Raw genomic sequence first — 27,263 nt, 5'->3', positions numbered from 1 at the left:
ATCAGAACAAATTTAAGGGATTGGAGGAGTAAAGGAGACCCTAGATTTTAGTCTCAGGTGTACATGGATGAAAAGCAATTGAGAAGACAGAAAGCTTAAGAGTGACTGTGATGGGTATGCCAAAACCTTTGCTCTCACTGAGGTACAACCAAGTAAGCTATAGAAAGAGGAGACTGACAGTCCTTCTAGGGAAGCAGTACAAATGTAATCTGCAATAAAAGTCTAGACCTTCTTGAATAGGGAAAACTGGAAAAATGGCCACATTCACTTAAATTAACTTGAAATTAACATTTATTTCATGCTTAAAGCATGCAAATAGGTATTAATCCTGTGATAATCAAACCCATTAAATATACATAATTTGAAACTTCTACATGTTTTGTTTATGTTTTTATCCAATACCAACAGTATAGGTGACGATCAAAGCATGACTTGGGCTAGCACCTTATTACATTTGTTATAAACCTAATTCACTGAAGAGATTATAAACTATTTTTGTATTTGATACTATGATATTAATGCAAACCCTTAAATTGTATGTGATCAGCATTCAAAGTAATTTTAAACCCCTAAGCATCCTTCTACCATAAAAACTTTTAGAAGCACCCAAAGCTCCCTCCAGCTCTGAGACCTAGATAATTTTGTTATCCCAAATTTGGATCAATTTTGCTCTAGTCCGAAGTCATTCCAGACCTTCCCCCAGGAAGGGCTAACATTTTCCTTTGGTTTTGACAGAGAAAAAATCCCACTCATAATGGTTTTCAATAACCTTTTCCTAGCTAAGTTTCAGAGCTAGTTCTCAATCTTCTTCTTCTATGATCTACTTGGACACCATCTGCAAATACATCATACACAGGAAAGCACCAGATGGGATGCAGTCTTCTGACTCAGAGCAAACTTTCAAAGAACTGTTAAACTGCAACCACTGCATTTCCCTACCCGCTTTGAATTTCTAGATTACTTCCAAATGTAGATACAAATAATTCAGTCTGCTTATTCAATGTAAAAACTCTCCAAAGAAAAAGGATTGATACTTGATTTATAACATACCATGCATTCCCTAGTTTTGCAACTTTTGTGGGTGGAGGTGGTGCAGTTACTGCAGTGGTAGGCTCCAGGCTGCTAGCTACTGCTCCATTATCTTTTGCTGCCAGGGCAATCATTTTCCTTTGCTTCTGAGAAAGCTTGATTCCATGAGACATCATTCGGCTGTGAATGGACATTGCAAAGAAAGAAGCTGTAAGATCCATGTCCTTTGAGATTAACTCACCTTTAATCCTGCAAATTAAACTGAGAAATAACTTCTTTCCTAAACAAAAATACTTTCCTTATAGTGCCAAAAGGCAAGGGCTGGGGGCAAGGGCTTAGATGGCTGGGAAGCATTAATAAGGATCAATTAATATCAAGAGTGACAGAAAGAACACATCATAGAAATATTCTTCATATAGATGTCCATAAATTAAAAGATGCAGAGTAGGAATCAAGTCACCAAAAGAGGACTACCACCAGATGAAGACTATTTTGTAATCTTGTGATTTTTTAGAGATTGTCAAGCTTAGCTCCCTTAAACCAAAAATATTCATACATTAAAAAATGTATACAACAGCATAGAGCCATTCCTTCTATCTGTAATAATTCTCTTTTCTAAGCTATTTGGATTCTTCAGTCTTGGCTGTTTTGTTTGCAGTTTCTGAATCTATCCATCAAGCAAGCCTTTACCAGATTCCAGGAGTACTGTCCCAACTCTTCTTTATAGGAAAGCCACACCTCAAAGGTCATGAGAGTCACCCCCTGTTCTCTTCTGTATGTTGCCACTTAAGCAATGCTAGCTTTAATATACTGCCTTGTAAAAAAGCACATTTATCTCCTTGTGTCTTTTGGGATGCTTCTACAAGAAGGAACCACACTTGCTTCTGTCTGAAGAATGATCAACATCAAGACATGAGTTCTGGGAGAGGTCAGAGAATGCACGACAAGAAATGAACTTCTCAAATCCAGTTTTCGTGCACAAGTAATTTCCAAAGTCCTATGGACAAGAATTAATTCTTTTTGGTTGTAAACAGAAAGGCTCAGCAGGACAGACCACTTATTTAAGACACTAGCTCGCTCTTTTGCACTAGAGTTGACAAAACAAGACTAGAGTAAAATAAAGGGACACATTTTGTATGCTCAAAGAAAAACAACATAATGAAGTAAACAAAGCTGTTCAAAACCAAACAGGACAACCTTTATCTTGCTTTTTTTAAACTGGATGGCCTAAACCACTAAGTAAATTCATAACAACTTAGGCCTATAACACTTTTTTTTTTATACATTTTGGTTTTTTACCAACCTTGAATTTGCCTTTGGCATGGTTCCACATTTCTGCATACTTTCTTCAATTTCCATGATGGTTCTGAGATCCATAGCAGGAGGGCTGGCAGGGCTATATGAAAAATAAAAAGTTACCTTACAAGGCACTGATTTTTACTTACAATCCACAGTTTCAGCCTTTACTGAAATCCTCTAAATCATACATAGGATTGGTAACTGGTTGTATAATTTACATCTGTTTCCTCAATTATGGCAAACCTCAAATAAAATGTTTCTGACAAAACTTTTATAAATATATACATATTTAAGAGCACACTATAAAAATACTTTCAAGACTCATTATAGTAAAAAACAAAGAGATGTGAACTATGATTACTTTAAAAAAATAAAACTCTAAAAAGATTAGATATCTAAAGCTATGATTACTTCAAAAAATTAGCTAAATAAGAATACTTATTTAGTAGTCAAATGCTCATGCTAAGTTATAGAAAGGCACTGCTTGCAGTTCTGAAGGTTGAATTAGATCTCTCTTTTAAGTGAAGGATTAAAATTCTTTGACATGATAAACAAAACAGTTTTTGCAGTCAGAGCGCTACACAAACATCAGTAACACTCTCAAACTCCAGGTATCAGTCCCTTTTTCATACATGACTTAATTTTAAACTTCCACTGAAATAAGCATTAATTAAATCTACACATTCCTAAGCTTTACAAAAAACATAAATAAAATGTAAATATAAATTAAAATGTGTGTACTTAAATACATCTGTAATTACAACTCGATTCAAGGACAGTCTTTGGCATAAAACACAAGCAGCACTTCCTCCATCTCTCCTTACAGATAAAAAACAATACTCAAGTTTTTATTATTGTACCAGTTAAACTTGTGGTGTTGATTTCTACAGCCTGTTTAAGCCTAAAGGCCTAAAAAAACTCAAAGTACAGCAGAGCTTCTAAAGGCTTTAAGCATGGTACAGTTCTACAAAAAACTCTCCAGTATTTTACACAGTATTAACAAAGTAGGTGTTAGAAAAGTACAGAGTAGAAGCAATTAAAAAAATAAGAATAATATATATAGAATTGCTTCTCTCAATGAATAATTACAAAATGTTGTCCTTTTATTAAATTACCAAGATCTTGAGATCACGTGTCAAGTAATGTATGATCATTTTGAAGAGCAGATAGCTTTTTAGTCTGAATAGAACATTATTAGCTTTCACTACCAAGTGTAAAACAGTGACTTTAAGTATTACTGCACCTGAAACTGGTTGCTACCCAATTGGGAGAGCTTGCAGAGTTGTGTCTGGCACTGGGAATGGACTGTGGAACAGACTGCATCAATGCTGATGCTCCCTTGCATGACTTCATCTCCTTGTTAGGGTGAGAGGGTTTCACACCCTGACTGCATACTTTGTCCTTCACCTAAAGATCAGGCAGAAAATTGTTGAATAATCATTTCAAACACCAAATTTTATTTTCTTATTTAAATAAACAACTCTTCAAAGTTGTCTACTCAATTGTAAGTACAACAGGTTCACAGAAAGACTCTAAAATACAAACTCTGTTTTGATGGACTAAATAAACACAAAAAACTTGCTAAGAGGAAATCCAACCTCAGTCCTCTCTGGATGAAATCCTTTTGTGAAGTCAGGGGACTGCAAGTCTCTGGGACTACCCACTCCTGCGTAACTACCTTCAGAGTCAGATGTTAAGAGTTCTGGAAGTGAGTCTACTGAGTTAGCTTTATCCAGTTTTACTGAGCCTAGAAATAAGAAAAAACTATTAAATCATGAGAGCCAGACTAAACAATGCTTAACAAACACAAAAATTATTCACACCATATGATGACCATAAAACAACCAGAAATTTATCTAGTCCAGAATACTAGACAGTGGTAAGTATAGGCAAATTGTTTGCTATCCTAAATATTTTTTCAGAATGACATTACTTGCAGTTTTCTTCCTCTGTCTCACAATATACAAATAACAACACTTTCCCCCTTAATTCTTCTACTATCTTCTCAGTAAAAAGTGGGTAATTTATTCTTTGTTTCAGGAAAAAAACCCACAATACACTAAGAAATGTTCCACTTATTAAAACCACGTAAGAAAACATGCATTATATTTATTTGATAAAATACATGCTTTTGTCTGAACTTTGGGTATGATGACAAGCACTCTTTCAAAAACAACCTAAATCTTAAGAATTCACTATTTAAATTCAACTATAATGTTCACAAGAAAAGAAATACTAAGATTTCCTTCTTGAAATATAGAAATTGCATTGCATGTCACACTTTATGTTCTGTTTTTATACCTGAAAGGAATCTCTTTCCCACTGACCTGTAGAGGCTGGACTCTGAATAATATCTGACAGATTATATCCTCCAGAGCTGTCAGACCGTTTCCTTGGCTTCTTTTTTGCCTTAGTTTTTGCTTTTTTGAAAAGGGTTTCCCTAATAGGAAAAAACAAAAAACCCCACAGAATGCATTAAAGCCAAAGAAACTGAGCTTCAGAGCTACCCATGTCAATGTCAAATTTTTCAGTCAGCAGCAGCAGCTATACTTCAAGTGGTAGTACCTGATCTTAGCAGCTGGCACTAGCTGCCTGCTCCTGCTCTGCTTATGCACTGGTACAACCACTTCATAAATGATTTTGGGGGAAAGAAGAATCCAGGAAGAAAAAAAAAATTCTTTCCAATCTAGATCTAGCCTCTGGACTATTATACTGCACACAGACTTCTGCTGACACAGTGGAAGACACAGCTGCTGCACAGGCTGGCACTGCCACCTAGGTCAGATTAAACCTGCTACAGATCACAGCAACTGACATAAAGCAAATTACAGACAACTCACCATTTTTTTCTCTCTTGCTTTGTCCTAAATTACTGAAGCTCAATAAATGCCACAATTGGTTTCATTTTTCCACAACATAAACACTGCCATTATAATAATACTAATTTTACAATAAAGCAGATACAGGGTGATGTTGCCCAAATTTCATGTGTTCCTCTCTAGGCTATCAAGAAAGAGTGAAATTAAACAAAAGGCATCTTTCATTTTAACAAAACCACTCAGAATTACATGAAATGCAGCTACATTTCAAAGCTTCTTTAAACAGCTTTTTGTTAAGTAACTACATAATTACTTAATCACTCCTGCAGCACTACCTCACATTACTTGGAGTGTCTATTTTTTAATCCTTGGACTACCCAATTCCCTAGAAGCTACCACCCAGCCTTGAAAAACACTAAAAGGCTTGCAGTTGAATACGAAGTAGCATCTTGGTTTCCTTGATCTACTAGCTCTTACCTATACTAGTTTATTTAGTGCAACTTTTCCTGACACAAGTGCTCAGAACAGTACACAATACTGAACGTGAGGTTTCTTCTGCAGGCTGACATCTTATCCCACTGTTTGGAAGCTGTTACCAAGCCATCCTATCATATTACAAAGCTCTGTATTTCACTTGACAATTTTGTTAATATCAAGAAATTTAGATTATTACAATTTTTCAAACAGATCTATACTACATTCACTAGTCTGTTTTTTCTCTTTTGATCGCTCCTAATTCAGTGAAGTACAATGAACTGCACAGTTGGCCTCACACATATACAGATACTCTCATCACATGCACAAGCCCTAGACATTGCTGTGAATGCTCATTTTGCAACCTTTACTTACATGCTACTTACAAATTGAAAGTGCTCTGCTGCAGTTTTGCAACATTTTCAAAGTCTTAAGGAAACTGAGAATGGTCTTTGAAATCTCATTTCTTAATCTTTCAATTCTGAATTTAAATGCAGTCAGACACCAATGCAAATGGTGATTAATGCCACACACAGTTTATCTTGTTAAAAATATTGATGAAAAACAAATACTTACTGATAATTTTGTTCCGTATTCATTTTTTATCTTGTTAAAAACACTCATGAAAAACAAATACTTACTGAGAATTTTGTTCTGTATTCATTTCTTCCCTTAAAAATACAAAGTTCTCTCCATCTTCAGGCTCAAAAGAACTTATGTCAGGTCCATCTGGATATGGAGTAATTACTCTTCTGACCATAGCTGGAATCTGCAGTTGTAAAAGTTGTTACATTAAGTTTCACTGAAGTTGTATGCTACCAAATTTATGTAAGAGGGCCAAAACCGTTCATCATTTAAAACACTTTCATAGATCACGTAATTAATCACTTAACAAGCTTATAAACTTAAGTTATATCTTTAAGCAAAACTGGAGAAGTATCTTAAGTGACAGAGTCTAAATGCCTGTGTTTCATCTATTGTTAACTTATGGCAAAAAAAAGAGCTTAAAGATTTTGCAAATATTTATCTTTTATAGTAAAAGGATACTGGATTATAATGTGTCTTGGCTTTCACCATTGCATTACAGTTCAATTTTCACATTCTTCTTCTTACTGTTAACATCATATAGATCTTAACATCTATACGATCACCCTGAAATTTTCCGCTTTCTTCTCCTTTCTTCTAATTAAGGGATGCTCTTTTCCATAGGTTTTGCTTACACTGTTCCATGCAACAATTTCTAATTACAGAACATTAATATGTTTAATGTGTATAACTAATTAATTTAAAAGACATAACACTATTGCAGTAGTAGCTAGTGAATAATGAAACATGAACTCCTTGAGCATGATAATAGAAGCAGGCAACTTTATCTATTCTCATTTTATACCTAATCAGCTTACACTCAAGTCGTACAACTTACCATTTTCCTGTAATAAACAGAAAGATCCTTCACAACTTCATCACTTAAGACATCCAGAGTCCTAAAAAACAATTATTCTTAAATACCAAATTAATCTTAGCAGCTTATAAAAAATCACATTAATGAAAAATTCAAATGAACATTTTGGATGAATCTCACCTACAGGTATTATCACCTATTCATGCTGGTCAGAGTCTAAAGGAAGATACTGAATATAAAATAAAAACTAATCAGTACCTTTGTTGTAGGGCAGGATTAAATACACGTTTTCCACCTACCTTTACCTAAGGTCACAGCCAAAACAGACCTATATATTTAAGCTAACAAGAACTGGTGATTGTTTTACCTATTTCTGCATACTGTCCTCCTAACATGTATCTAAATACTCAAAATCTATGTAAATTCTCAAAAAAACTCAAACACAACACACAACATAGACATTTATGCCAATAAACAATACTACAGCAACAAACTTGACCCAACAGAACTGTCTTGTCCATGTGAGCAGTTCTCATTGCAAAAAGCTGTCAGGACTTAGTTCTGTCTCAGGTTTCTAAAATTAAAATCTTTCTACCCAATACTAACATTTTCAGATTTTCACTAAAATTTAGATAGATTCTTAACTGTAGTAAGAATATTGCATGTAGACTTAAGAGAAAACAAGTCTGAATTCCAAATAATATTTAAGGCAACATTACTAGATTTTTACTCTTCTCTCCAAAAAGGTTAGAATGTTTATACTTTATAAAGAGGTGAAGAGGGAAATTGCTAATATGAATGAACTTCTGTATCTGGGATGCAAATGAAGCCTCTGTGTGACATGGCAATGAAATGCTGGCATTCTGAACTGTTTCAGATCTCTAGGAACTTATGTAAGTATAAAGAAGTCTGACAAAAAGGAAAGAGAGAACTCACAATAAAGATTTTTTTGGCTGGATTTTTTTTTTTTTGGTGTTTTTCTTAAGGTTTTGCTAGAAAAGAACTTAAATTAGTGCTGATAGGGTTTGCTCTGAGAAGATGATATGTACTTAGGAAGCAACTTGATGGCCTGTCCAAAAGCATCAAGAGAAGGAAGGCCAGAGCACACCTTCAACCTCTCAGAACTTTAGAACCACTGTGGAAAGTAAGGATAATAAATCAATTTGTTCATCTCTCACTGCAGACATTTAAACAAAAAGACTACCAGAGGGCAGGCCTATCCTCTTTGGAAAATGAAGCAACTATTTAATACACCTACTTAATAAAACAAATCAAAAATGTATTGTTAACAACCACATTTAAAAAAAAACCCACACAAACAAACAATCCTAAAACAAACAAAAAATCCCTGCAATAATCCCCATCCCCCAGAAAAACAACCTCCAAATGGAGGGACAAGAAAAGCCCCACAGCAGTTTTATGCATCTTCAAAAATATTTTTAAAACCCTGAAAAAGACTTGACCTAATGTTAAAGCCCAGAGAGGCTCTTCATGCCAGACTGTAATATACAGTTTTGTACTATAGAACTGGTACAGTATGTACAGATATTTAACTAGCTTCTGTCTCCCTAACTGACAAAAATGAGCCTATCTTTAAACTAGAAGCATTCAGCTGCATTTTAACATTAAGCTGTCCATATTAGTTATTCCAATCCTTTTTACTTTTTTGGGATATTTAAATTTTACAACTAATACATGAACACATTTGTACTCCTGCTTACCTTGCTTCAAGCAAAGCTGCCATATTGAGTCCTATGAACTGCAAACAGGACAATTTTAGCTGTTCAGCACTATACATTGCTGAGAACTCCAACAGCTCAGCAGCATTCTTTAAAGTCACTACAGAAACAAAACACAACAAACTACATTAGATAATTTGCTGTAGTATCAAGCAGCCATTTTAACACTGATTGTGCAGCATGATCTAGTTATTGAAATGTATCATATACTACCCCATTCCTAGAAAAAATGTTAACATTCAAATAGCCATACACTATAGGAAGCTCCATGTAACTTTGTAGCATCTTGTATGCAATGGCTGCTTCACAGAATAAAGAGCCCTACCTACAAACAAATCAGTTTCAAAATATTAAAACCTAGCAGTCCGAAACAAAAAGGAAAGATAAAAATAGCAAGTTTCTTAAATAGCATAAAAACAGTTGTTAAACTTCCAAATGTTCCAATTTAGTATGGAGAAAGAAAAAATAAGAAGAGTGAAAGAGGAGAGAGGGAACACTAAATACAAGGACAGAAATAGAAACAGAATTCATTTTATCATATTTTAAAGAAAAGAAATTTCAATTCAATGAAATTAAGATTCCATTTGGGTTAGTTTTTTGGGTTTTTTTACTTTTTTTTTAATTAAAGAGCATGAGATAAAGATAACGCAAAAGGAATGGAAGATGATGCTAACCTAGAATATTGCTCTGACTAAAGCAGCAATTATTAGCAGACATGCAATGAACATCAAAATGTAACATACACAAAAGGAACATATACAAGTTCTTTGCTGCAAAAGGCAAGAAGATCTAAAAATAACATTTCTTGTTCTCTAACCCTTTACAGTACATGTGGAAGGACTCACATTTTTCTGCAATGGCTACTTCACAGATTTCCTTGAGTCTGGATATAAGAAGCTGGTCTGCTACCACAAGAACGTTACATATGAACTCCACATTTTGAGAATCTGGAAAATAAAGCATCATGTAAACACTGGGGGCAAATCAAAAGCAACTATAAAACAGACAGCTTCAATGACATTTTACCAAAGCACAAATATAATGGCTTCACAAATTTTGATGGGATTTTCACAGCACAAGAAATAGTTTAGAAGAGCACCAACAGTCCACTTTTTGAATCAAAAAAAAAAAAAAAAAAAAAAAAAAAAAAAAAAAAAAGGAGGGAAAAACAAAACTGCAGTTTGACTAACTAAAGAAAAGGTAAAACAAGGCCTGGAATACTGCTATCCCCTCAAACTCTAAAGAAAGAGTCAAAAATTTTGATTTTTTTTTTAAATGTTAACTCCAACACAAGCACATTAAGTTCTGAATTTCTATTTTAAAAATGGAAAAAATCCAAGAGCTACAGGTGAAAATATACTAATGGCACCTTTTATGGCAAGAGCTTCATCTGTATACAAGTAATCCACAATTATCTGCAGTATGTCAGAATGGATGGGCATTTCCAGAGCTGAGCAGGTAGCCTAAAAGGCAGAAGTATTTAAAGAAAAAAAAGAAGAAACAGAAAGATTAACTACTTGGAATAAAATATAAAATTAGGACAGTACCTATATTAAGAACACACTCAGATTGAAGGTCACATTTTCAAAGTTAAATAATTACTTAAGCATTTGTACAAAATCTGTTCAAACTTCTGAATAAGTACCCATGAAACAGTTTCATGTTTGATCACTTTGATCATCGACTCTAACAATCCTCCTTGACTATATTACTTTACCAACAATTGCCTAGAAGTAGAACTACAAAAATCCTCTATGCAAGTACTGAACTGCTTTCCTTTCAAGGTCAAAAGAGCTGATGAAATCACAAGTTCCCAAATAACAATAATACTGAAGTAGTCACTACTGTTAATGCCTCTGCAAACAAGGCCCTCATCAAGCCCTCCATTTGAAGAACCGTCCAAACTATTAAGGTAAAGCTTCCTAAGAGCAAACATTTGCCACTGAACAATGCAATTGTCACTATTTGTGTTCATTGCTGCTTAACAACTTAGGTTTACTTCAGGTGGTACCCAAGTAAAGCTTCATACTGAAATATTTACTTTGCTTTAGAGCATGCTACTGGTACTGACATATAACAGTTAAAAACCTCTTACAGACATTACAATTTTTAGATAACATCTACAGCCCTTGCTTCACAAAATATTTACTTATTAATTTACATTGATTTAGGTTTACTAACAAAATAATAGGGAACTACATACTGATATACAAAACCATTACACAAAGGGACACTCAACACTTTAAAAAAACCCTTAAATCAATCACTGGTCTCACAGTGTTTCAAATATGTTTTTTTGAGAGATGACTTAGGAAAAGGCAGCACAGTAAGCTGGAGGATGGGTGAAGTTCTGTTTCACAGCAGAACAGAACTGCCAGTACTTCACTTAAGTACTTACTGTTCTTAATGAATTGCTGGAAAGCTAAGAAATTTGAGAAACTCCTGCACACTGCTTTAGTTTTCAGTCTCAGAAAAATACTTCTCCACTTAGACCATTCCTCTCTTTCCATAAGCATTACCAATAGTGCTCAGGTAGTTAAACAGAGGTATTTTGTCAAATTACAATGTCCAGGAACAACCAGGGCATTGACACACAGCTGGCAAATAGGAACCAAGACAAATTAAAGATCTACACCTTTTGAAACAGCAGTTGGTGACTAAGTAGAATAGTCCCTGATTTCTTCCATTTCATTTAACAGCAAAAGTCAGCTGTATTTCTACACACTGACCCTTGATCCTGCTCTCTCTTGCACTCAGTACATATGACATAAACTCTATACTATGTAAATTGTACCATTTTCTACAGAAAGAAAATGAAAATTCATCCAAAGCAGTATCCCATAAGAACAGTCCAGTCAGCGGTTTTTTATAAAGCCATGAACTAGTTCAAACTAAACCCCTAAAACAAAAGCGGCAATTTCCTTTGATATACAGTATTTATTATTCTCAATTAATACATAATCTCAATAGTACAAACACAGAATAACCAAAAATGTGGCTTGCGGGGGTTTTTTTCTTGCAAACAGAATCAAAGAATCCAACCCTTCCTTAGCCCTAGTATTTATTATAGGAAAAACTGAAAAGCTGTCACTTATTTGATGCAAAATAAAATGTACCATCTCACATGGTTTTGTCAAACTTACCTCAATCCATGAGCTGCTTAACATGCTGTGAAAATAATCTGTAAAGAAAGGCATTTCAGTTCAAGATGCAATAAAATGACAGTTAAAAAAGACAATATAACTTATGTTACATAAATATATATAAAAATACACACACATACCAAGTCTTGCACAAAGTACACACTTATGACACGGGAACTCCTTTCCATCTAAAGATTTCAGGGTCACATCGTAGAGGTATGAACTAGAAGATATTTAATAGCATCAGAACTGTGACTATTTAGAAGAGCTACAAGCTGTAAACTCTACAATTAAATGCTAGCTTTAGCAAATTAGGATTTATCCTTTGAAATCACACACACCTGAACTGTAATAATACCACAGAACATAAACCCAAAAGAACAGGCACAATGCTTTCCGGAATTTCTTTGTCTAAAGTTAAGCTTCAAATATTCCATCTGAAATACTTCCTTCAAAACTCAATTACTGTTTCAAAAAAGCTATGATTAAACAAATTAATTAATTATTTAGTCAATTATATGGTCTATGTTTAGTTACCTTCAATATCAGGAGGCACCATAGGCCTTGATGATGCATTTTAAGAATGAACCCAAGTTCTGTGAAACCAACTACTTTCATGCAATGATGCTTCTCCTATATAGGCTATTCAGGACTTCAGGTAAAAGTAACTCAATCACATTAATGGAATTAAAAAACAAACATCACTTTGCTAAAAGCAAATTAGAAAACATACTATGCATTTGCTTATTTCCAATCCATGTAGTCTTATTGCTACAGAAAGCAGATTTACAGAAGTCAAATTGATTTTGACTGGATTACCCATACCATTTCTCCTGGCATTAGCATTCTATGACACAGTTAATCCACAGAATACACTAAGGTACAGTAAAAAGAATCAAAGATATACCACACATAATCTATCCCCAATTACTAATTTACAGATTAAGTCTATAAATATCTACAGACAACTTCCAAACCTGAGTTACTATGATAGAGACAATTGAATACTACAAATTAAAATACAGCTGTATCAACCTTAGTCCTTACTTAACATGTAAAGAGATGACATAAGAGGCAGTGAGGTAGGGGAAACATGATTTTAAAAAGTTACCATTTCTTCTGGTTCAACTTTGGTTTGTTCCCATTCTTCTTGTTGACAACGTTAATTTTTCCATTTTCTAACCTGACTCCATCCAACCTGCAAATTATTAACATTAAAAATAAGCAATACAATTAGTATACAGTTCAAACCATTGAAAAGTTTTACAAAGTAACAGTACTTCAGTGGGCTCATATTGTGAATATGAAAATTAATCATCATACAAAAATATAAGCCAGTTGTTACTTGAAAAGTTTTCAAGGCAGATGTAAAATGCAACTGACATTCTTTCCTCACCTTAGATATGCATTTCATCTTAGATGAAACCTATACTGTAGAGTTACTGCCTACTATTGTACTGTAAATATTCAATTAAAATTTCAATTAAGAGTTCAATACTACAGGGTCAAAAACCAAGAACTTAAATACATATCAGTACCAATCAATAAACATTGATTGATTGAGCGAAGACAGTGGCTGGGAAGAGATAAGAATTTCAGCACTGGCTTTTTTAGCATCCTAATTCATCAGGGAGGCTTGTGAATGGGATGGTAAAGACACAGGAGTGCTGCTGGTGGATTACACAGTAATACACCTTTAAAGGCAAAGTACCACAGAAACGTTACTCAGGAACTCAGTTTTAGCAGCAGCCTCACATCTTGGCTCTGCATGCAAGAAGTACAGCAAGAAAACTGTCCTGAAAAAACTCATATCCCTCTTTTGAAAGGATAAATACAGGGAAAAAAACCCAAACTGATTAATGCAGTTCTACAGAGACAATTGATCTAAATTCCATTTGTTTCAGTATGTAACATAAAAATTACATTATTTGAACAAGAATTTAAATTTGCTTTGTTCTGTTTTATACTAAACATATTTGCTGTCTTGTGAAAAACTGGTAGACTACAGACCACAGTATAAAAATTATACAGTCCAGAATTCAATTACATCAGCTATCTCTAACATAATCAGTATTGCTGTTTTATGGCAGTCTTTCTGGAAAGTCAAATTATTTATACCAGATATCAAATCCCATAGAGCTCATGTCTTAGAGGATATTGTCATACTTTAACTCATCTGGCTAAAGACCATACAGTCCCTCCTTCACTCATTCTGCCCTCACTGCCCACCAGTGGGATAGGGGAGAAAACTGGGGAAAAAATTAATGGGTTGAATAGACAGTTTTGATAGGGCAGAAAAAGAATGGAAAATAGTAATAATGCTAACAGAATGAGCAGATACAAAACAAGTGATGCCCAAACAATGATGCAATAGCTCATCACCCACCAACCTGAAACTCCTATATGTACCAGAAATAAGCCCAGTCAGTGCATAAGTAGCATTCTCTCATCATCTCCCTCTAGTTTCTATTCAAACATCAGTGTTTTAATTCCCACTATTGTCATAATAACTAAATTTAGATAAGCTACATAAAAAAAACATGGAGAGTTCATCAAAATATAAATGCATTTCCTTTCACCTACCTTCCACTTAAATTGCTGAGCCCAAACTTCTTTGCTGCACTTTGCAACATTTTAATGAGATTAGGTTCATCACCAGCTTTGCCTTTTTTAGATTTGCTCTTCTGTTTTTCATTTATAACTTGCACTTGATTATTTCTATAAATCTCAAATGCAGACTTTCCATTGACGTTTTCATCAAAGCTCATTTTGCTGAGATTAGAAATTAAAGTATCTTGATATTCATCTGATTTTTCTTTATATGAGATTTTTGGCTTGTAACCATGAGTCAAAAGATCACAAGTATCAGTGTATATGAACTGCAGAAGGTATGCAAACAGATCTGGATGGACCTTCTCAATTACATAGAGATCACATCCAACAGCATCTTCATCTTTACGGTAGATGTCTGGAGTGTCTAGCTGGTTGTCACTGGAAACAAAGAGCTTCTTGAAGAAGTCGGAGCGTACGGCCAAGATGTATTTGTGCACGGGGTACATTCTTGTACCAATCTGAAAAGTCACATCATGGATGCTGTCCATTTCATCTGTTTCATCTAACAGTTTGCCAAAATCCATTCCAAAACTAGACAGTGACACACTTGGAATTTCATAGAGACTAGAACAAAATTAAATCCATAATCAAACACTATTTAAACCCTTCATCACATTTTAATGAAATGTTTAATGAAGAGGAAAATTATGTTTCCATTTGGTTTCTTTTCTTACATTGCTGCACTGCTCAACATTCCTTGTCCTGTTCTTTACAAAAATAACTAATAATATGGTATTTATACAATTAAACTACATAAATAACACATGACTAGCTTCAGTATATTTACAGTATATAGTATTTTGCCTTTGTACTGTACCACTATTATCAGAACTATCTTATCTTCATCTCATTTTTCCAACATGAAAACACAGAAATGCTTGTTGTATTTCATATTACAAACTAAAGCAATGTGGGAAAAAAGCTAATGTTCAGCTATTTATCACAAATGTTGGAATCTATTATGACAGCATAAGAAATATAGTCCAGTATTCTATTTACTTATTTTACTTTACACATTTCCTTCCAAACAAAGAAAAATTCACTTGTCACTTTTATTTAAAAGTTGATTATTGGTAATTACTGAAAGGGTGAATTTCTACAGTATTTAGAACTCAGAGTGTGTTATGAAATACCTGGCAAATGCTTGCCTTAAACACTTCAGATAAAACATCAATACTGTCTATTATCATGCAAATACATAAGCTTAAGCCTTTAGATAACTTCAACATAATTACTAACAAAGTACCATCCTCTAGCAGTATGGGTAACTGTATTTACTGTAACTTCTGTATGAGCCAAAAAACAGGAAAAGAATTATTCAATCTCTATTCAATATCAATCACACGCAAAAAAAGTTACAGCTGCTGTCATCTTAAATATACCTGGTTTTAGGATCTGACTGTAATACAGCAAAATTGCAGCCACTAGGATCAGTGGCAATACTGACAGCTCGGTGGACAAAAGTCAGCTTCTGAAGTCGAATTCTTTCATACACACTGGTTGTATCATGTTCACAAGACACATCACATGAAGGATGCTGAAGGCTTGATACAGGTTCTGTTAAAAAAAAAAAAAGAAAATGAATACTTATCACATCCTGCTAATTAAAATACAGCTAATACAACAAAAAGGCAAGACTATGACTTCTACATGTCCATTGATGGAGTAATTGAATAACACTAAGCCATGCTGAAGATTTCAGGCTTGCTTATTTACAGAATATATAGGAGGAGATCTGGCAATTTCACTGAAAATCTTGTTCTGTATGAGACAGGTATGTTCCTTGCAGAAAAACAAACCATCAGGACCTACTTCCAGTAATATAAGCCAATAAGGTGGAAGTTGCTTTGGACCTTGAATTGTGCCCAGATAAGGGACGAGGAAACAGGTTTCACAGACTTAGCAGTGCAAGCAAGAATATGCTCCTTCTCTTGCTCACCACCAATTCTCTTCAGACTCATCATCTAATATGTGACAAGATTATTACACTAGACCATATTGCTACTATTGCTCTTCAGAAGTACTTTTCTTCCCAAAAAACATGCACCTAAAGATAAACTGAAGGCTGCAAAGTCAATCTTTGTATTACTGAGGAAAGAGTACAGTAGCAGTCAATGCTAAAAACTGTCAGTCACAGAGGAAAGAACTTGCCACATAATACTGCTAGAGATTGTAAAGATTCAATTAAACTTTTTTACTGATTCAGAAGTACTTAAAAAACACTAAGAAATCACAGCTAACCTTTCTTTTCTGAGTTTTTTTTCCCTTCTTCCAGCCACTTCCCTGTAAAGGCTTCACCATCACGTGTGACAAACATTATTTCATTCCCATTCAAGGCAACATCAGACATGAAGACTTGCCGGCCATACACCCAACGACACTGCTTCATGGAGTTGTTAGATGACTTCCAACAAAACACCTATAATATCAAATTTTTAAGGGAAAATCTTCATATAATTTAAAAGCAGTTACATATTACACACTACTTTTTTAAACACAAGAACGTGCCATCTCAAAATAGCATACAAAAGGAGAAAGACATTCTTCAAAATTTTAGGATAAAGTGTTATGAGCATCTATTAGAGAGAATCCATGAGTAAAACAGGGAAAATCTATCATGATATCTAGATACATTTGCTCATGAAGAGCATCTGAAAAGCTTCTGCAAATACTGAAATATCTTCATAGCAGTCATATATAGGACAGGTTTTACAGGCATCTTGACAAGGAGAATAAAAGGTGTCAAGTCAAGAAACAAGTTTTATCTAGTTCTTAATTTATAGATTTTTCCAACTGGTTTGCTAATAAATCAGACAAATTCAAAGCTAGCACACTGGGAATTTAAACCATTTCCTGTTAATTGTTTGACAAAAATCTCAAATTTCTCTGCACCAGTCTAGGTTTGGAATGGAGATCATGACTAAGCACAAATATCAAAACCCTCAGGAATACGAAGCACTGCATACACAGCAAGACCCCAACAAAGTACACTGTACATATCTGAAAGACAGGCCCAAGCAAGGCAAAGCTCAAATGTGGCATTAGCAGTGCTAAAGTCAGGCTTTCATTTTCTCCCACTGAAGGACTTACACAGGTCTGTTAGCATCTACATAAGGGAGGGACAGAAGAACTTGAGTAACCTATTTAATTTCAACTGCCTTGAGCCCTAAGAATCACAGAATGGTTGAAACTGAAATGGATCTCTGGAGGTTGTCTAGTCCAGCCCTCTGCTCAAGTAGGAGTACCCAAAGCCAGCTGCCCAGGAACATGTCCAGATAGCTTGTGAGTATTTCCAAGGATAGTGATTTCATAGCTGTAACTGGCAACCTGTGGCAGTGCTGGACCACCCTCAGTGCTTCCCGATATTCAGATAGAGCCTGCTCTGTTTCAGTTTGTGTCCTCTGCCTCTGGTACTAGCTCTGGGCACCACTGAAAATACCCTGGCTCTATCTGCTTCACATCTTCTCTTCAAGTATGTACATACAAGTGACTTTCTATTTTCTGTGTATATACTTGTGATTTTTATTTTCTAGGCTAAACAGTATTCCCTTCAAAAAACGGCAAACAAGCCAAACTGTTTCAGTAAACCCAACTGTTAAGATCCCATCCCTCTCCTTATTAAATAATTTATAACGCCTGAAAGCACTGAAGATCCCAGTACTTGTCAGTATTCAACATGGAAAGATATAAAATGCACACAGACATTTTTCCTCTGATGCAGGAAGATGAAGTAATTTCTTACTGTTAAAGCAGTGTCCCAAAGATGTTGAAGGGGCACTACCAATACTACAGATGCTAGAGGCTACCCCTCAAATGATCAAACACTGAACTGAAAGTTTATAATCTCTGAGACAACTAATAACCTAATGAAAAGATAAGATCATCTCAAAACATAGCTCAGCCAAATGCAAGGAAAGAAAAGGAAATAACCACATTGCTCCTTATTTTGATACACAATCACTTTTTTCAACTTTCTTTAAGGAAAAGCTTCTTTGTAAACACCACTAGATGGCAGTGAAGGTTGAGATCTCTCAGTGAGCAGATCGAAAAAAGGGATTTAGTAGGGTCCTGTAAACCAGCACTAAAAAAAAGAGGGAAGAAAAAAATAAATTCACCATGGCCTTCCAATTCTAAGACAAAAGAGCATCTACACTTATATATTAAATGATCCGCCAGATTTAGGTGCAACATTTTGACCATAAAACAGTTGTGTTTTAACAAAGGCTTTAAAACTTCAAGTCCAGAGACTACTTTGAAAGGTGAAAAGGTGCCTGGCATAAGTGGAATGAAGAGATGGAAAGAAAAAAAAAAAACACACCAACAAAAAGAACCTAAACCACATATACTATATAACCACTAATGTGCATGCAAAAACAAAGTTTACACCTTCACTGAAAAGCCATTAAAAGTCCATAGAATGAAAAGTTAATTACTGTACATTACTTTTGTAATCCTCACGTGGCCCTAATATAAAAAAAACACCAGCAAGCAGCTCTACAGAAACAAATTGACTGGGGAACAATAAGCTTTTTCAAATATATTAATGGCAATAGGCAGTGTAAGAGTTAACATCAGCCCATTACAGGGTGAGGATGGTCACTTCACAAACAGGGGACAAAGAAAAGGTACAGGTGTTTAACACATTCTTTGCCTGTCTTCAATAATGGAGTCGCAGTGCCCTGATTTGAAGGACCATGACTGTGAGAATGACCAACTCCCAGTCAACCCTGAAACTCTGTGGGATCTGCTGCTCTAGCTGGATCCCTACAAAGCTATGGGGTCTGGTGAGATTCATCTGAGAATCCTCAAATAGCTGGCTGATGTGATCCCAAAGCCTCCCTTCATGATTTTTGAGCAGTCTTGGAAATCCAGAGGTCCCAGCTTCTGATGAACATTGTCCCAGTTTTCAAGAAAGGCAAGAAAAGAGAACCCCACACTATACATACAGTCCTGTCAGTCCCACTTCAGTGCCTGGTAAAGCTGTGGACAGGATTATTCTGGGAGGTGTTGAAAAACACCTGAAAGACAACGCAGTTATTGGTCACAGCTAGCATGGCTTCATGAGGGGAAAGTCCTGCTTATCAAACCTGATTTCCTTTGATGATAAGGAAACCCACCTAGCTGACCAAGGGAAGCCAGCTGACAATCTTTTTGGATTTCAGCACAGCTTTTGATACTGCTTTTCATAAGATCCTTCTGGACAAAATGTCCAGCACACAGCTGGATAAACACACCATGGGATGGGTGAGCAACTGGCCCACGAACTGGGCACAAAGGGTTACAGTGAATGGAGTGACATCAGACTGGTGACCTGTCACTTACTGGGGGTGTTCCACAGGGCTCCTCAGCCCTGTGCTCCTCAACATCTTCATAAGTGATTTGGAGGCAGGACTGGAAGAGATACTTAGCAAGTTCACAGATGATACAAAACTGGGAGGAGCTGCTGACTCCCTCCAGGGCAGGGAGGCACTGCAGAGACCTTGACAACTGAAAGGCTGGGCAACCAACAACCACCAAGTTCAACAAGGGAAAGTGCCAGATTCTACCCCTGGAACATGCCTAGATGTATGGACAGACTGCGGAATGGGATGCTGGAAAGCAGCACCTGGGAGTCCTGTCAGTTGAACATGAGTCAGCAGTGCCCTGGCAGCCAGGAGCCCCAACCCTGTCCTGGGGGACATCAGGCACAGCATCACCAGCTGGATGAGGGAGGGAATTGTGCTACTCTGCCCAGCTCTGGGGCAGCCTCACCTCGAGTGCTGGGGGCAGTTTTTGGCACCACAATCTAAGAAGACATTAAACTATTAGAGAGAGTTCAAGGAGTGCAATAAAGATGCTGAAAGGGCCTTGAGGGCAAGCTGTGTGAGGAGCAGCTGAGGGCACTCGGTCTGTTCAGCCTGGAGGACACTGAAGGGGATAACTCATTGCAGTTACAACTTCTTCCTTAGGGGACAAGAAAGGACAGGCACTGATCTCTTCTTTGTGGTGACCAATGACAGAACCTGAGGGAATGGCCTGAAGTTGTGTCAGGGGATGTTTACTGCAAAAAGATTCTTCACCCAGAGGGCACTGGAAAAGGCTCCTCTGGGAAGGGGTCATAGCACCAACCATGACAGAGTTCAAGAAGCATTTGGACAATGCTCTCAGGCACTTCATGTGACTTTTGGGAATGGTCCTGTTTAGGGGCAGGAGCTACACCTTGTGGGTCCCTTCCAACTCAGCATATTATATGATTCTGTGAAATTCCTTATTTTCTATGCATGATTTTGTCCTAGCTTACATTTAAAGTTTGATTAATCACTATGTAACCTGCTATATAATTATAGTTGTGAAAACTTACCCTTCCAGCTTCATCCAGTGCCAGAATGCAAGTCTTTTGACCCCCATTTTCTTCAAGATGCTGGGTATCTACTTTATATTCCAAATATCCCCCACTCACAAGAACTTTTTTAAGGTTCAGCTGTCTGAAAGAACACAAGTTAAATTAGTATCCCCCTATTGTGTACTTAATGTTGGTTCTATGACAGTTACCTTTTTCCTTTACACAAGCAGTAAAAAAATAAAATTGAGGCAGTGGCACTGAAAAATTACTTATGTTTAGTTTCATCCTTCCGGTACTATTAACATAGTTGGTAATATTACAGCAGACTATAACTTTTGTTTGTTTTTAAGTATATCACATTGTATATCTAAGTTATTCACAAAATTTCATGAGTGAAAAATCAGTAGATGTAGCTTTGATTTCATCATTAACAAAAATTTATTCAGCTGTCTGTATTAAAACATCTATCCTATCCCAGCAGGTCATTTCTCAGGGGTTTGCTAGGTCTTGGTTTTTAGCTGATCAAAATCATACTAGTTATCTTTTCTCAGATGCTTAGTATAAGAGCACAGGATACAACATTAAGATTCTACAGGTGTCAAAACCTTCACTTACAACCATGTAGAAATGAAGTATAAGGCAATCATTAAGCTATAATATATCGATACATACTGTTAGAATCTGAAGTGAAGCTGAAAAGCTAGGGGGGAGTTATGTGGGCAAAATCAAATCTAAAAAAATCTATTCTAATCTGCCATTGCAAACTAGGTAAAAGAGAACAGAATTAAATATTTCCCTAAATTCATGAGTCAAGAAATCAGTTTCTTCAACAGGTTTTACATCCTGGTTTTAGCTTACAGATCAGATGATTTTACAACATCCTCCTTACAACCTAAATTATTCTTTATAATATACTATATCTACACATTAATTAGCAAATTCAGACCCCAAAAAAATCATAACATAAATAAACAGAATAGCAGATCTTCAACGTCTCTACCAAGATGCACTTAGACAAACTCAAAGTAACAGAGGAAGAAAAATACCAGTTTCAATGTTTTTAAACTTACGGCCCAAAATATTTCTTTTTAACGTGTTTTTTTAAATATCTTTGATAAACAGCAAGTGGCACCTTAGCCTCTTGTAAAAAAAGCCTCCAAAAACAAGTGAAGAAACAAACAAAAATGATAGCCGTAGTTCATATCAAAGAACTACAAATGAAAAAAACACAGGGCACCATTCTATTTTCTGTACTTTATGCACAAAAATCTTTAAAATAGCTTGCAAGTATACAACTACAGTGAAGTCTTCCCCTATTGTTCTTCATGACAAATTAGAAAAGTAAGACATACTTGGAAGCTATCTTTTTGCACTGATAGTCTGCAAGTAAATAAATATCTCCTCTTTCAGAAACACATACTGTAGCGCCATCACTTGCAGAGACCAGGGACACAGAGATGTCTTTATGGTGTAGAGCAGAGACTTGGCGAGGTGCAGTTACACATTTTTCTCCATTAGGATCCAGCAGATAACCTAGAAAATATAACACACCCAAAAAATTCTTTGCCATTCCACACATTGTTCACTTAAAGGATACTTTATGACACTACTTTGAAAAACCTTTAAATTCCAAAAGATTTTTTAGGTAGTTGGATAATTTGTCTTCAAAATATTTAGACGAGAATGACCAGACCTACTTGTTAGCTCACTACAAATACCTGAAAACCAAGACCTGATACATAAAAATCATGTAAGGCATATTTGACAGGGTAGTTATTTAACATGGTGCTACAGCTTTGCAAAAAAAAAAAAGAATATTTATTTCATCATATGAAAATTCAAGACAGTAGAAATACCATAACATTTGCATAAACTACAGATTATTTCAGACACAGGAATAAAAAAAAATAAGCTTGTCAAAAAATTTACTGTAACTGCAGGTAAGCATGAAAGCAGCAGTTACATGACACAGAAAAGGTTGGACCTGTAATGCAAGATCTCTGAAAACATTAAAATTTAAAAAAAAACGCAGGTCATTGCTGCTCTGTTCCTACAAGAAGTCTAACATCAGGAATCTCATACATGCCATAATCCTGTTTTGTGTGCAGGGCACTTAAGCCTGCACCACAGAGCACAACAGGGTACAGATACTGAGAAACAAGCAGCAGAGCTGCTCCTACAGCTGGAAGCAGCCCTGCCACAGGATAATGTAGGGCTATGCACAAACATCTTATGGGGGCAAGGTTTACCACCACAGGTGTACCATGGTGCCCAACTGACACAGATAATATCACTTAAGATTCAATTACTGTCTCTCTATGATACTGTACTGGACCACATGCTAGACAGAATAATCCCAACAACATGAACAACCACAAAAAAAGCTTAGATGAATGGGTGCATATAAAAAAAGGCAAAATCAAACCACAAGATACTCATTAGTAAGGTATTTCTCTGACAAAGACAAGTTTTTCACATACCTTTGACACCTTAACATAGAAACACAAAAACAGCTGGAACCTGAGGCCAGAGCTGATGCAGATTAACTCTAAGTACCAGAGATAGCTAACAATTTTGTTTGCACATATACACAAAACTGCAAAAATGCAAATCTAAACCAGTATAGCAATACCTGTTTATTAAAAAAGATAAAACCAATTTAAATGTCCCATTCATAAAACAAATCAAGTTCACTAGTTGGTAATATATTTTTAAAAGGTTCTTTCTTGACTTCAGAATAAGACAAAGTTAACTGAAGATTCTGGTAATGGTATTGCTGAAAAAAATCTAGATATAGGCTATTTCACTTTAAAAAGTTAGTATGGAAAAAGTTATCAGTAGCATGTTTACAGTGCTTGATGAAAGAAGGACATAGGCAGGAGAGCTGAAGGCTAGTTTATAATTTATTAAAGGCAGTGCCAGCCAGATTGCTGGTAGGAGACAAGCTTGCCTTGGAGTAATTTCCAACACAGCAACATTCTGTTCCCTCAAAGTCCCCAGCAGCAGGACCACACAAGATACATAGAAAGTAAAAGTTATAAAGAGTTCAAATGAGAGCTAAATCTGACAAGCTCCTATTATCTCAAAATGTGAAAGTAACTGTTAGGAATGAAAAATATGCTTCAAAAGAAGTGTGAAGGGATGATGTCATCAGATTGGTTAAAAAAAAAAAGAACAGAAGAGAGAGAGAAAAAGCTTCACCCAGGCTTCTGTTCTCAGAAGCAGATGACAGGTTAAGCATGAACAACATCTTTCAATGGCTGGGTTTTACTTTCAGAATGCTTCTACCTTACCTAGTTGGCCGCCATTCAGCCCCATGGTATACACTGCTTCCTTAGTCCATAGCACAGTATGGAATCTGCCTGCAGCCACTCCAATCACCATTCTACCTTTCAGGTTTTTTGCCTGAACCTAAGCACAAATCCAAAGTACATCTTAATATTAAGTAGCAACAGGTGAATTTCACATATACAAACTTCTGACAACATTAAACTCCTAAAGTCATTAAGAGTGAAGCACTGATATCAATCCACATACAGCCTAATAAATCAGGTTATTTCAGAAGTTTGTCAAGTGGGACACTATTGAACTAATGACAAAAATAATTAAACTTTTTTGTAATATCTAATCAGAACTGGAATCCAGTCTCCTTAGGCTGTCTTCACATGTAAGCTGTTGAACAAGACTGAACAGGACATCTATAGCACAGCCACAGAAGACTCAGGTGCTGCAAAATGTCAGTTAGAAGTTTAAACTTGCAAGTCCTAATGGCCTAAACACACTGCAGAACACTACACTACTAATTCCACACTTCACATTTAACTTAACTTTTCCAGATTAAGATGATAAAATCTAAGGAAGTACTGTGGATATAGAGCTGTCATTACACTACTGAAGAACACACGGTACCCCAAAACACTATCCTGTTGCATTTTGGCCAATCATTCTTTTCTACTTTCACAACACTGATAGTGCCATGTTCTTCTACTTCAAATTAAGTTAAAGCTTCTTTACTTACAAAAAAAAACAAAAATAGAGATTATGCATAGAAATATAGTTAAGCTGCTGATGCCCATACACCCTCTTCCCTGTCACTACTCTTCCCAAAGCACTGACTCCAGTGCTTCGAGAAAAGGATGTAACACTCAAAACCTGAAAGCCATCATCCAATGTTCCAAAAGGAGTTAAGAGCATGATTCTCAAGTGATAGATACCTGTTAATACTTCAGCTACAGAACAATTTGGGGAAGAGGGAAGAAAAGGATTTTGGCAGTCATACCCTGTATCATGCTTTGCACTACAAATTTTGGTGTTGTTCAAGTTACAAACTAAGACATTTATCAGAACACAGTTAAGATCTGAGATGTCTGATAACACAGAATCAAGATTTATCTGAACTCACATTAAACTTTGTGATTCTAAAAAGGTTACGGGTTATTTTTATAATCTTCACATTTTACTTTCTGCTAAGAAAAACCAAAACAGCAACACCAAACAATTAAGCTTTGACTTTTACCTGTCTTGGAACACTGCAATTAGAAGGAGGAGGAAGAATACCCAATTGATGGAAAGTATTCAAACCAAATGTGTAAACATATCCATCTTCTGTTAGAACAACAGTATGATCCTTAGCTGCAGCTATCTGGGAGCACTGATGACCAGTTAAGCCTTCCACAAGTCTTGGAACCTGAATCAGGAAAAAAAAAAGTTGATATAAAAGCATATTGTTTTATTATTAACCAGTGGCCATCTAGGAAACTAAGACAGTCATGACCAAATATTGAAATAAAGATAAAACGTATTTGAACATTCAATACACTCATTAACATAACAAGCACGCCCAGTGCAGTAACATTAATTACTGTCATTTGAAATGCTATCAGAGAAGTGTCCTTTTCTATCACAGGAGATCAATTTTAAACCACCTGTTCTGAAATTAGATTGGAAACTACATCTTCAGGACAGCTGAACAAATATTAACTATCATGTGGTATTTTAAATACCACAAACACTAAAGCTATCTCCCTCCGACACAGGATAATCCCAATGAAATTTCACAGAATAAGAAAGCAGTTCTGTATCTCTGAGTCTTCATGCACTCTAACACGACTTCTCCTTTATTCAACAACATAACATCACAATTTCAAAAAGCAATTTTAAAAAAATCCTAATTTAACAGAATTACTTTCTTTTAAAAAGAAGATAAAATTTGAGCTCCAGTCTCCACTATAGCATTCAACAACAGAATATCTATTTCTACCAGATATTCGATATTAGAAATTTTTAAAAATTACTGTGCTGCAAGATAAATGCACACTACAAGGTAGGGTAAGATGCTTAAGTCTAAGAACTGTATTGTCATAATATCTTAGTCTTCTCAAATTTTAGTTTTGTGCATTGCAACAATGTACTATTCAAATGAAAAATGACCATTGCCTTTTTAATTAAGTTGCATAAGTCTAGCAAAAAGCAACCCTAGCAAAAAGCAACCCTACCATCCCTCCTCCTGCCACTACAGCTTCCCAGTACTGTACTGCTGTTTCTCTGCCAAAAAACATTTTATTCCACTTATCTAGCATCAGCTGGCCTTTAAATCAACTGAGCCATAACACAAGTTTGACCACAGCATCTAGCTATCTGAAGTTAAAATATAATTAAATGCAGATTCCTCTATTCTCTGCCACTTCACTATTAGCACTGGAGAAGTTTTTCTGTTACTTGGTGGGAAGCAAGGAGTTTGGTTTAAAATTAATGGCAAACTCATTTTGAAAGCACACTGACAGAAACTCTAATTCACTTTTTAGACTTGCTGCTAGAAATAAAAGAAACATCATACTAGAGTACAAGAAGTAACACAAGACAGCATACCAAGCATGTTTGTTCATCACCATGACCCAAGCGCCCTCCTTGTCCATGTCCACATGTATACACTTGGCCTTTGTGGGAAAGGAACACAGAGTGGAATTTGCAGAGTACCACCTGAAAAAAAAATGGATGGGGAGGAGGCAACATAGGACAGATTAATTTTTCTGGATAATCTGAAAACACTTGCCATAAGTACTTCATGAAGTAGATCTGCTTTAAAGATATATTCATGAAAATACAAGTAAGATAGTGGTATTAAATCATAGGACACATAAAATACTTGCTTTAAACATACTATGTACTGCCTTAAGCTATTTGAAGAGATCAGCAGTTTCAGTTTATTAAAGTAAGATCAAGCATGGCCTCATAGGCTAACAGAAACTCAAAAGACTGAATTTTTAAGGTCCACAATGCTACCTCAGAAATGCCAAAGAAAACATGTGAAGACTGCAGCACAGATTGTCTGCCCTGAATTTTTGCTCAAATTGTACTTCAAACTTTCCAAGATTCTCAAAGTGAAGTCACAAGAAGTTATGGGAGACATGTGCTTAACAGTAT

General features: G+C 35.7%; 1 protein-coding gene across 1 annotated transcript in view; it reads right to left on the bottom strand.

Moving 5' to 3' along the window:
- Window positions 1-27,263, bottom strand: part of IBTK (inhibitor of Bruton tyrosine kinase) — a 53,353-nt gene that overhangs the window by 14,327 nt on the left and 11,763 nt on the right. The window contains exons 5-25 of the mRNA XM_021546192.2: window positions 26,709-26,819; window positions 25,357-25,527; window positions 24,134-24,251; window positions 22,193-22,373; window positions 20,859-20,982; window positions 16,760-16,937; window positions 15,901-16,075; window positions 14,489-15,082; window positions 13,017-13,103; window positions 12,046-12,128; window positions 11,906-11,943; window positions 10,132-10,225; window positions 9,608-9,709; window positions 8,745-8,862; window positions 7,045-7,105; window positions 6,263-6,390; window positions 4,656-4,768; window positions 3,927-4,075; window positions 3,572-3,735; window positions 2,333-2,425; window positions 1,051-1,209 (exon numbers count right to left, since the gene is read on the bottom strand). Coding sequence (XP_021401867.2) covers window positions 1,051-1,209; window positions 2,333-2,425; window positions 3,572-3,735; window positions 3,927-4,075; window positions 4,656-4,768; window positions 6,263-6,390; window positions 7,045-7,105; window positions 8,745-8,862; window positions 9,608-9,709; window positions 10,132-10,225; window positions 11,906-11,943; window positions 12,046-12,128; window positions 13,017-13,103; window positions 14,489-15,082; window positions 15,901-16,075; window positions 16,760-16,937; window positions 20,859-20,982; window positions 22,193-22,373; window positions 24,134-24,251; window positions 25,357-25,527; window positions 26,709-26,819 — 3,041 coding nt within the window. The remainder of the gene's footprint in view (window positions 1-1,050; window positions 1,210-2,332; window positions 2,426-3,571; window positions 3,736-3,926; window positions 4,076-4,655; window positions 4,769-6,262; window positions 6,391-7,044; window positions 7,106-8,744; window positions 8,863-9,607; window positions 9,710-10,131; window positions 10,226-11,905; window positions 11,944-12,045; window positions 12,129-13,016; window positions 13,104-14,488; window positions 15,083-15,900; window positions 16,076-16,759; window positions 16,938-20,858; window positions 20,983-22,192; window positions 22,374-24,133; window positions 24,252-25,356; window positions 25,528-26,708; window positions 26,820-27,263) is intronic.

This window comes from Lonchura striata, chromosome 3, assembly GCF_046129695.1.
Source record: "Lonchura striata isolate bLonStr1 chromosome 3, bLonStr1.mat, whole genome shotgun sequence".
Classification (NCBI taxonomy): Eukaryota; Metazoa; Chordata; class Aves; order Passeriformes; family Estrildidae; genus Lonchura; species Lonchura striata.
This window is presented reverse-complemented; position numbering and strand designations above follow the sequence as displayed.